General features: G+C 43.8%; 1 protein-coding gene and 1 long non-coding RNA gene across 6 annotated transcripts; both read left to right on the top strand.

The window, feature by feature from the left end:
* Nucleotides 1-1,612: 1,612 nt before the first annotated feature.
* Nucleotides 1,613-2,706, top strand: LOC309705918. 2 transcript variants are annotated; one of them, XR_014276630.1, is made up of 2 exons: nucleotides 1,613-1,628; nucleotides 2,628-2,706. It is a non-coding gene; the product is annotated as an uncharacterized lncRNA (long non-coding RNA). The 2 variants fall into 2 exon arrangements; XR_014276631.1 differs by lacking the exon at nucleotides 1,613-1,628 and adding an exon at nucleotides 1,705-1,720.
* Nucleotides 2,707-4,423: 1,717 nt separating this feature from the next.
* Nucleotides 4,424-11,002, top strand: LOC309705916 (deoxyribonuclease-1-like). 4 transcript variants are annotated; one of them, XM_082531991.1, is made up of 10 exons: nucleotides 4,424-4,530; nucleotides 7,059-7,198; nucleotides 7,879-8,017; nucleotides 8,414-8,502; nucleotides 8,578-8,679; nucleotides 9,488-9,603; nucleotides 9,788-9,900; nucleotides 9,986-10,140; nucleotides 10,216-10,309; nucleotides 10,791-11,002. In XM_082531991.1, exons 3-10 carry the CDS (start codon nucleotides 7,880-7,882, stop codon nucleotides 10,839-10,841), a joined length of 858 nt encoding a protein of 285 aa, XP_082388117.1. In that variant the 5' UTR covers nucleotides 4,424-4,530; nucleotides 7,059-7,198; nucleotide 7,879; the 3' UTR covers nucleotides 10,842-11,002. The 4 variants fall into 4 exon arrangements, with proteins under 4 accessions (XP_082388117.1, XP_082388116.1, XP_082388119.1 ...); XM_082531990.1 differs by lacking the exon at nucleotides 4,424-4,530 and adding an exon at nucleotides 6,308-6,414; XM_082531993.1 differs by lacking the exon at nucleotides 4,424-4,530 and adding an exon at nucleotides 6,310-6,414 and having other exon boundaries at nucleotides 8,599-8,679.
* The last annotated feature ends 444 nt before the right edge of the window (nucleotides 11,003-11,446 follow it).

Raw genomic sequence — 11,446 nt, forward strand, 5'->3', positions numbered from 1 at the left:
AAACGGGGAGCCAAGGTCGTAGCTTAGACGCCGTGTGAGAGAAAGCATGTGAATGTTTAGGCTTTTTATGATAAGGTGGAGGCACCAGAGGCTATAAGAGTTTGAGCAATGCTCCACCATTTTGAGATCTGATGCTGTCTGCGTACGGTGTCCATCTCCCACGCGTGTGATCATTAAAATCATCGTTTGACTCAACCCGGCAGGACCAGTGTTGTTATTGTGGTTTTTCCTCTTGTCTCCATCCCCAATATTTGAACTCGTAACATTGTCCAGGTGTGAGAGGACAGAGTGCAGTGCGATGGAGACTGCATCCTCTGTGCTCCTGTTCTGGCGGTATGCGAATTGGTGGGGGTCCAGGGTGGGGGGGAGACAGGATTTGAAGTGTGCTAGGACCAGCTGCTCTAAGCACTTAGTGATGATGGGGGTGAGTGCTACTGGGCGGTAATCATTGAGGCAAGATGGGTTGGAGTTTTTGGGTGTCGGGACGATGGAGGTGGATTTGAAGCAGGCCGGTACCACAGCGTGGGCCAAGGACAGATTGAATATGTCTGTGAGCACTCCTGCAAGCTCCCCAGAACACGCTCTGAGAACACGCCCGGGGATGCCATCAGGACCTGCAGCCTTGTGGACACTGATCCTGCTCAGCACCACTCCTACATCGGTGGGGGAGAGAGTCATAGGTTGGTGGTCTGCTTTGGTTGTGATTGTGGGGTTCCCTCGCTCAAAACGAGCATAAAAGTTGTTGAGCTCATTGAGGAAGGAGACATCAGAGGATGCGGGGGAGGGTTTGGTGGTCCTGTAGTCTGTAATGGTCTGGAGTCCTTGCCACATGCGTCGGGGGTTGGAGTTGGAGAAGTGTTCTTCTACCTTCTTTTTGTAATGGTGTTTGGCTTTTTTGATGCCCTTCTTTAGATTAGCCCTGGCTGTGCTGTAGGCGTGTGCATCTCCTGACCTAAAGGCGGTGTTGTGGGCCTTCAGGAAGAGACGAAGATCCCAGTTCATCCAAGGCTTCTGGTTGGGGTACATGGTGATCCGTTTCTGGGTGTAAAGTAAAGTGTGCATGTTAGTCCCCGTAGGGATATAGTTCCTCTGCATTTAACCCATTCACCCAGTGAAGCAGTGGGCAGCCACCAATGCAGCGCCCGGGGAGCAGTGTGTAGGGACGGTACCTTGCTCAGGGGTACCTCAGGGTAGCCGTTCAGTGGAGTCGAACCACCGACCTTCCGATCATGGTGCCACCACTCTACCTACTGAGCTATCCCTGCCCACTGTCAGGTGGTGACACTGTCTGTGGTTTTGGAGATGTAATCCAGTACAGATGAGGCGTACTGGTCCAGGTCTGTGTGGGTGAACATATTCCAGTCTGTTGGTGTGGTTGAAGTTCACCTTTATGTGCTGAAGGTGAAAACACTGAGCAAAGGGAGGAGTGTATGATCTGTAGATACTATGGAAGCTGAAGATTGTACCTGACACCCGTTTGCTGCTGCCACCTTCTGGCCTTCAGGTGCTCTGGACGTGCTGTTTTTTGTCCTACAGCTTTAAGAGGCTCTGTCTCGGCTCTTAGTTGTTGGCACACCTGTTCACCATAAGTCATCACAGCACAGCTCATGGGCTGGGCTCCTCCAAAGGTAACCACCAAGCTGATGTTGGTTGGAGTTGTTTTATATGTTTAGATTAGTTTGTTGTCTCCTGCATGCTGTCATCTGCTGCTCTCCCTCAGGTATGTTCCCAGCTCAGGTGTGTTTGTGAGGGAGTGTTAGGGACCCGCAGAGACACTGGAGACAATAACTTGTACGAGCACAACTAAACTCATGGCTGCTGATCATTTAAGGTTTACCTTCAAAGTAGGAACTGCTGTCCTCCCTTAAACTGTGTGTACAGTGACTGGAGAACAATCCTCAGTGCTGGCCTACACCTGGGACACTGCAAACCAGGGTGCTTTGCTAGAAAGCAAGTTCAGCACATGCAGGATGTGTTTCTGATATCGCGGTTTCGCAATCTAGCTTTGAGCACATTCATGGTTCCTTTCATCCTCGGCACCAGTTGCTGCTTGTTGGGAACATGACCTCCAATTATCTGTCCACTAACTCTTGGGAAGAGCCCATCAGGATGCTTGGTGAAAAACCTCATTTTAAAAACAGCCCTGCACACTGTTCCTTCACCGTGACCAAAGAGTTCCATGATTCCAGATGCTGACAAGTAATGTCGCTCGATTGTAACAGATCAAGTAGTGTAATTGTGTTTGTGCAGTTCTTTATTTATATATTTGTATTGTCCGGGCATACGAGCACAGCTAAACCTACAGCCGCTGATCATTTAACCTTTAGCTTGGCTTCCCAGTTAAAGTGTTTACAGAGAGGGAATGATTGAATCAGGGTGTCATTTCTCATCTGCACGTGTATGTTGTCCATGCTACCTCAGAGATATTTCAAAGGAAAGGTTAGACCTGTCTCCTTGAGGGATTATTTAAAGCTTCAAGTCCTCTGATCCTCCGTCTTGCCATCAGCTCAGTTTAATCTAGACCAGGCTAAAAGTTTATTATCTTAGGACGGTCTAAGTCATCTGGATGTAAAGTGACTTTAATGTGCATTTCGGCTCCGGAGCCTAATAAAGCTCTTTCCTGGCAGGTGTTGGTGGGTCGAGCAGTCTGACGGAGGAACGTAGTCGGCCATCTTGGAAAGAAGAAAATGTTTTCTTCACACACGGTGAGAAAAACATCGTTTTTATAAATCATGAGTCCGAACATTTTACAGACTTTTATACGTGAAATTGTTCGTAGTTTATAAACACATCTGGAAGTGCCGTGCAAACCAAGGCCGAGCTGCTTTTAGGAAACGTGAAAAGTCTATCAGTACAACTTTCATGAATGATCAACATTTATTGTCATTATATCATTATGATTATTGTTAACTACCACCCTTTAGTAATTATTTACAGTTTTCCAGAACATGAGAAACAAAATGCATGTTAAGAAAAGAAAATAGTAAATGGAAAGACGAAGGCTTCAACCTCTTAGACCTTTCCTTATTTCCAACACAGCTGATTTAAATGGTTAAATGACTTCCAGTTCTCCTGGTAACGAACTAATCAATTGATTCAGGTGTGCTGACCCAGGGTGAGATCTAAAACCTGCAGGACACCGGCCCTCGAGGCCTGGAGTTCGACACCCCTGGTCTTACACCAAGGACTAAATGGTTCATTTTTGGCTCGCTGCACTGTAACAGGGACGGGGTGATTTGCAGAGCACTTTGTAAATGAGGACTGTGTGCAAGAGGTGCAAGTGCACGGGTGAAGTCGCACTGTCCCCTCTGCATTTGATTGTCCCTCGTTGGGTCGGGCGTAAAGACTGAGCAGGGCAATCAGCTGGTAGAACCGATGTCCACAAGATGCAATCAGCGATGCACTTGTTTAAATGTATTTTATGCAATAATACAGTCTTTCTTTTCCAAAACGCATCCAAACAATTTACAACACAACAGGTTACTATTATGGGCATCATCCAACAAACATGTTTCTTATCGAAGCAGAGAGGCCGGCACGACAAAACAAGATTTAACTCAAACACTTATTAAGCTTCTGACTCCCTGCCTGTGTCTTTGTTGCTGTAGGAACAAGACGCCAAAGAGAGCCCAACACCTCAGTGCTCTCAGTTGGCTGAAGATGCTCACTCAAGTGCAAACTTACTTGAGCACTACAGGTGTGATCAGTGTAACAAGAAGTTTCATGCCCCGTGTCACCTCAGAAGACACCAGCGCATCCACAGTGGGGAAAAGCCCTTCAGTTGTGACCAGTGTGGAAAGACTTTTAATCGGAAAGGCAACTTAAAAACACATCACCTCAGCCACAGCGGCGTCAAACCACACATGTGCCACCAGTGTGGAAAGACATTTAGTTTGATGGGCAACTTGAGAACTCATCAGCGCCTACACAGAGGAGTCAAACCATACGCATGTAGCCAGTGTGAGAAGGCTTTTACTCAGATGAGATACTTAAAAATCCATGAGATGGTCCACAGCGGAGAAAAACCCCACACATGTGAGGAGTGCGGAAAGACATTTAGTTTGATGGGCAACTTGAGAACTCATCAGCGCCTGCACAGAGGAGTCAAACCATACGCATGTAGCCAGTGTGGGAAGGCTTTTGCTCAGATGAGCTACTTAAAAATCCATGAGATGGTCCACAGCGGAGAAAAACCCCACACATGTGAGGAGTGCGGAAAGGCTTTTAATCATCAGAGCAACTTAAAGAGACACAAACTGGTCCACAGTGGAGTTAAAGCACACAAGTGTGACCAGTGTGGGAGGGCTTTTGCTTTGAAGTCGAGCTTGGCGACACACAAGCTGGCGCCGCATGTGACCTTTCTGGGAAAGCCTCCAGCCAGCGACCCCAGAAACACGCCAACAGACGCTGATACGTGATCGGTGCAGCAGTTCAGTTTACACAAACTCGAGCTTAAGTCAACTCTACGCTTACTGACCATGGACACGCACCAGTGCGACCAGTGTGACAAAGCCTAGAACCAGTTTAGAGGTAATTCAGTCAGTTTTTTTAAACAAGCTAATGTGTATATAAAAGATTTGTTACTGGTAATACAGCAAAACTTTATTGTAGTTTTTAAAGTTCAAGTTAAACCATGTGAAATAAGTTGGATAATACACGGTGTTACATATGGGACACAAACGCAGCGTTTTGGGACAACATGGTTTCTGTTGGGTTTACACAAACTGTAAAGATGTTATTACGATGTTATTACGATGTTATTACGATGTTATTACGATGTTATTACGATGTTATTACGATGTTATTACGATGTTATTACGATCAATGTTAGCTCTACATGGGTGTTAGATTTCAAAATAAAATCCTTTTAAACGATCGTCTCGTTTCATTTATCACCAGCAGAACAGTCTCCAACAGTGTCCAACTTTATGGCTCATAATGGGCAAAGACGCGGCTACAACTTTGATGCTAATCTGAAGTGAATAAAACTATAATAGGACATGAAATGCATTTAGATCTGTACATATGCTGTAATGATCACATGATGTGGCGCCATCCTTTCTGAAATTAAACCGACAACAGATTTGTTGTCTGGGGCATTTAACACAAACTGATTTGAATAAAACGACATCATGAATGCAAAAAACGATGCAGCTGCATTCATATTCATATTTCCTCCTCGGTTCCAACTATTAATACAGAAATGCAAATGCATCATTCTTTTCTTGAAATTTAAACACAGGTTTATAAACGGTCTCAGCAGTTCTTAAGTACATTTAGTAAAACAGGTAAACACTTACTAAAACACAGTCATTGTGTCCTTACATGCTGTCGTTTTAGCAGACTCTCAAACCAGTTTCAGTCCAGTAGTGTCCGTATCACTGCCGCCCAAAACCAGTATCACGAGCTCTGTGTGTCACATGGCCTTGCTTGACCAGATGGTGCTATTCAAAATGTTGCCAGAAGGGATAATGAGCATCACTCTCATGCCAACAGTTATGGCAAAGATTTTATTCTGCACGTTTGATCTGAGACACAACTGGTTATCCATCAAAGTTCAACACTTTAAAGTCCACAACTTTCCACACTCTGATAAGCACATCCCAGCGGTGACCGCCCCGCCGGTTCCCAGACTGCAGCCTTGGCGTTCGCTCTGGGGCTTATTTTTAGCTACACACATGGCACTTTTCCATTTTATCATTCTTTATTAAACATCTTACAAAGAAGTATTTAACTTTAATTAGTTTTACCAGAGTGTGCATGTTTATGGATGTTAGAGAAAAATATAAGGTGCAGATACTGCACATCTGCACCCCCCAACAGGTCACATGTGCATATAACCAAAAGTCAAATACAGAAAATGATCCTGCTACTTTGGCCCTAGTGCAACTCTCTGTTGGTATTTGGTTTAAACTGCAAGAGTGGCTACAAATCTGTGGTTAAGCTGCACTTCCTGCTGTTTCTCCCTCTGTACTCGTTGCTCTTTAGGTCAGTATGTGGTAGTTCTCCATGTCCCAGTGGAGATTTCCTCTCGTGCAAGCTTTCCTCACGCGCACACTGAGCCCTCATCCTTTCTACACAAAATCCTCTTCGTTTGTCTACTTCATAAACAAGACTAATAGTCAGCAAACATCTTGGCTTCACTTGGATTCTCAAGTTTAAAATACATGGAAAGTTTGGGAAACTATGGTTTACCCTGACGGGAGCATGAATGTGGACAGCAGCGGTGGCACCGAAATTTATTCAGTATTTGCTGAGGCATCAGATTCTCGACAGCTGGCAGTAAAGAAAGAGTCAGGAGGCTGGGTGTAGTGGACACCGGTATATGTCTAAGCACCGACCTGGCAGATCTGATTACAATGTTAAAAACATAGAGCTTAACCCTCATCAGTAACATGACAACTGTAACATGCTGTAAGTATGAGCACTTTTATGAAACTTCACTAAAGTGTATTATTGTGTTGTCAAGCTTGAATGCATTGTAAGTGAATGGGTTCTGTTTGTTCAGCTACAACTGGGAAGAAAAACTTTCTGACCAATAAGGTGGAGACGGTGGCATACTTGTGTTGTATCAGCCTATCGGAAGGTTTTTGAAGGTCTGATTTCAAGATATAACACTGGGACAGATGATAGTTTAACAAGGCTGTAGCAATATTACTGTTGTTATTGCTAATGACTGTTACGTGTCTCTGCTGGAGCAGACCTAGAGTAGATATTATGTTTTGTCTGTCCCTGCTCTCATGAACAAGGCATCTTTCAAACTGCTTGAAGGAATTTCTTCAGTTTCCGTAAGGATTTTGCCAAAGTTTAAGGTCATCCCAACACTGCGACACTCATTCTGAGTTCATTTGTGAAGTGTGACAGAACTTCACACAAATGCCAAACAGGACAACAGCAAGTTAAAACAATGCTGAAGTGTTTTTATTGTATGACGAGCAGAAAAGAATTTGAGGTTGCAACGTTATCCTTGTTGCACTGCAATCTTGGGATGTGAGAACCTGAAAGCCTGAAATCTGTACCCCATCCACAACACACCTTTTCTCTGTACTCCTCCCCAGCACCCTGCAGTCACATGCGCCTGCAGGTAGATAAAAACCTCAAAAGAGACACTGGTCGCCATTCTGCTCAGAAGCTTTTCAGGAGCTTTCAGAAGATTCACGAGTTCAGGCGTCTCCACCGTGCAGACATACAGGAGCAGGTATGGACCTCTCACTCGCTACAAAAACATCTGAGCTGTATTCGGTGCAATACTGTGAGCCAGTTTCTTGTTTAGAGTGGATGTTTCAGGCTACAGCAGCATTACAGTAACTTTTGTGCATTTTTCCTGCAGTAATTGTGCGTTTACAAACACATTTCAGCAGCACATGCAAACCATCACAGTATAAATGCAGCTCTCTGTTTCCATATTTGGCAACCTTTGGTCTTCCACAACAGCTCCAGGACGGTGTAACCAGGGCAACAGAGTAATATATTGTCCTAAAAGGATAATATTTTACCAAGCCTTGCAACATGCTGCAAATAGCGACGCGCTAAATAGCATGTTAGATAAACTGCCAAAAATACATCCAGAGGAGCAGGTGTTTGGTCTCTCACTCTCATGTCATGAGCTCTCAGCAGATGGTGGAACATGAGCCGCTTTGTTTTGGACTAAACTCCATGTTAAACTGGACTTTATGACAGAGAAATATGGAGTGAAAGGAAAGGCCTTACTTCAGCCTGCAAATCGGTTTTTAATGCACAGGAACTGGAAATTATTAACCTGATAACCTGGGAAGTCATTTGCATACATACGTGTAAAATAAATATGAAATCATTTGTAAGCGTCAGTGTTTCATGTGATTTCTAAGTCATTTTTAACATGTGACCTGTTTGGTGTAGGATGCATTTGGTGGGCACTTTGGGGCTTTTTCTGACCTTGCTGCATCTCTCTAACTCGCTGCTGCTGGGAGCCTTTAACATCAAATCCTTCGGAGACACCAAAGCCTCCAACACCACTCTGATGAACATCATTACCAAGGTCTGGGACTTTTCCCTCTTTGGTAGATATGACAGTTTGTACAAAATGTTTACATCCACCCATTTGTAATGCAATTTGGGTCAGAGTGCTTTCAAAACCAATCCAGAAGTGTTATCTTGTGTGTGCGTTTTGAAATAGTTTGAACTGAATTTTGAGAAATGCTTTGGATGATTTGGCCTGTTGCAGAAGTAAACCTGAATATTCCCAGAATATTCCCACCTCTATGCTTAAGGAATGATCAATGAAATAACTGGATGTGCAACAGCTGTAGCGTTGCCTTTACAATCTAAAGCTTAACACATGAATTTTTTCGTGCAAGGTAAAATATAAACAAACGTGATGTTGCAAGATGGACAATCAGCTGATTCATTTTCATTTTTTATGTGTGTTTTGCAGATTGTCCAACGCTATGACGTCATTCTGATCCAAGAGGTCAGAGACAGTGATCTCTCAGCAACCCAAAAACTCATGGAGTACGTCAACAAGTGAGTCCACACACCGAACATGGAACATTCAGAGTAACACTGAGCATGAAATGCAAACGTATGGAAACATAAAAGTGTGTGTTTGTTTCCCCCCAGAGATTCTCCTCAGTACAAATACATCGTCAGCGAGCCTCTCGGTGCGAGCACCTATAAAGAGCGATATCTCTTCCTTTACAGGTGCACCACGATGAAAAAAATAAGTCTCTACTCTACACACAGTGAAATGATATTTATTCAGTTCAATTTTATTTACACAGCGCCAAATCACAACAAGAGTCGCCTCAAGGCGCTTTATACTGTCAGGTAGACCCTACAATAACACATACAGAGAAAAACCCAACAATCAAATGACCCCTATGAGCAGCACTTTGGCAACAGTGGGAAGGAAAAACTCCCTTTTGACAGGAAGAAACCTCCGGCAGAACCAGGCTCAGGGAGGGGCGGCTGTTTGCAACAAAACATGGTTCGTTGCAGTGATGCCGTGTAAAAAGCATTTTTAGTTCTTGCTCTAAATATGTATTTTGTAGAAAGGGAAAAAGTCTTTTTCATGGCAGAATGTGAATAGTTTGATTGTTTTCTTTGTTTCTTAAAGCCAAACAATTTAACAAAAATAAAAATGACTTGTTCACGTTGCCCGGGGTTAAAGTCAGGATTGGTGTTGGATCATCATCATTACTTAGACCTCAGAGGGTTAAAGAACCTCCCATAAGTTTCTCAAATAACCATTCAAAACAACTTGATTAAAAATTTATATTTCCAGCATGTTTGTAGTGTTTGAGGCATGTTTGAAGTAATTTAACGGCAAATCCTCCGTCTTTGTTCTGGCATAAACATACATCTTATACACACTCAGAATTCAGAAGAAGTGATTTAAAAAAAGGGGAAAAGCAGAACTACAATAAATTTGTCCCGAGAAGCAACTGGACATGTTTAGAAATGAAGTACACACTGGCAGCAAATGAAAAGGTGGTGATTTTCTCCACAGGGAGGCGCTGGTATCGGTGGCAAAAAGCTACACCTATGACGACGGCCCGGAGGAAACTGGACAAGACGCCTTTAGCAGGGAGCCGTTTGTCGTAATGTTCTCCTCCAAACACACTGGTAGGTGCTGTGGCTCGAGTTATACAGCTGTTTCTGCATCACACTGATAATGATGTGGATCCTCATTCAAACATTTGTGCGTGGTAGTTCCTGGGACATGTTAGTCACTAGTCCTTTATCATTCTCATGCGGTGTAAGCGCCTCCGTCACTGTCAACACTCCTTCGTTCCCTTCTCTTCTGTAGCTGTGAGAGACTTTACTCTGATCCCTCAGCACACCTCCCCAGAATCAGCTGTTCGGGAGCTAAATGCTCTCTATGACGTGGTGGCAGATGTCCGCGCTCGCTGGAACAATGATGTATTTACAGCCTACAAGTAAAAATCATTTATTTGGTGGAAAAACACACATTCGGTAAATGCGACTCACACTACTCTCCCTGCAGGACATCGTGCTGCTGGGTGACTTCAACGCAGGCTGTAGTTATGTGTCCGGGTCTGACTGGCAGCAGATCCGCATCTTCACTGACAAGACTTTCCATTGGCTGATCACTGATGCGGCCGACACTACCGTGTCGCAAACTGTCTGCCCTTACGACAGGTAGACAGATTGTGGCAGGTCGTTCTGATGTGTGCACGCAAACTCTAAACTCTAATCATCTTTCTGTGTTTGCAGGATTGTGGTCACTGCGGACATGATGAGAGGAGTGGTGAAAGAGAGTGCGAAGGTGTATAACTACATGACGGACCTGAATCTCAAACAAGATCTGGTAACAGATGAATTTCAAATCTTATCTCTGTAAGAATTCATTTGAACTAAAAAGCACAACCTGCCTCATTCCCCGCTGACACTAATGGAAACGTCAATATAAAAAGTTAACATAATGCTGTATTCACTGCAACTGAGACCATAGACTCGTCAGCAAAATGTTTACTGAGCTCCAATCAGAAGAGAGGCATTCTACACAAAGGGCAAAGCAGTCGCCCCATCAGAAATCATGCAGTTTTAAAGCACTTTTGCTTTTTTAATATCAGCTTTGAGCTACAGAAAATCGAGCAACTTTGTAAAGCAGTGGCTGTAGTAACGACCACAGAGATGCAAACAAAATCATAATGCAGTGTATACTGTAGTGATGGCATTACCATGCAGGCACGTTGAGTTTTTCAGCACTGGAAAGAAACCTGTGGAAACTGAAGCCGTCTGCAGCACAAACTGTGAGCCACTAAAAGAACGGTTTCTCTGTCTCTCAGGCGTTGGCTGTCAGCGACCACTTCCCCGTGGAGGTGAAGCTGAGCGGTTAGGCTCACGTTGCTTGAACCGTGACTTCCACAAGCTTTCCACACATCGTGCTCAATCTGCAGCCAGCACAATGATCATTCAGTTGGGGACTACTGTCAGCCACAGCTTCATGAAATGCAAATGCACAATAAAGCCACTAAAAGAATTTCACTGAAAACTTGTGTGTTGTAAAGAATTCGGCTTCTTGTTGCAGTGGAGCACATTTGTCTGGAACATTTACTGAGACCCTTTGTTGATTTGGAAACCTTTAATAACGCGTTTGTATTTTATTTCACTTCTTTTGTCTGCTTAAATGTCTTCAGAGTTTAAAGTTTTTTAATTAATTTCCCAAAACAGCTCAAACACACAGCAAAACACTAACCTGCAAAACTGAGCCAAAAATGTTGAAAAAACATAAAAGAGCGGTAGAGTAATACATCTGTAGGGGAGACCGGGGATAGTTGTCACATCTTTGACATTTCTGTCTGTAAATTGGAGCTCTTTTAAGGTAGTGGATTCAAAATGTAATGCAAAGTATTTACATGTCTCTGCTATTAAATAGTGCAGCTACTTTCTCTGCAGCACAATTACCCATTACATGGTATGGCCTCAAACACGAAGAGTGAAA

This window comes from Aulonocara stuartgranti (genome assembly GCF_965226115.1).
Source record: "Aulonocara stuartgranti genome assembly, chromosome: 4".
In the NCBI taxonomy this organism is placed as follows: Eukaryota; Metazoa; Chordata; class Actinopteri; order Cichliformes; family Cichlidae; genus Aulonocara; species Aulonocara stuartgranti.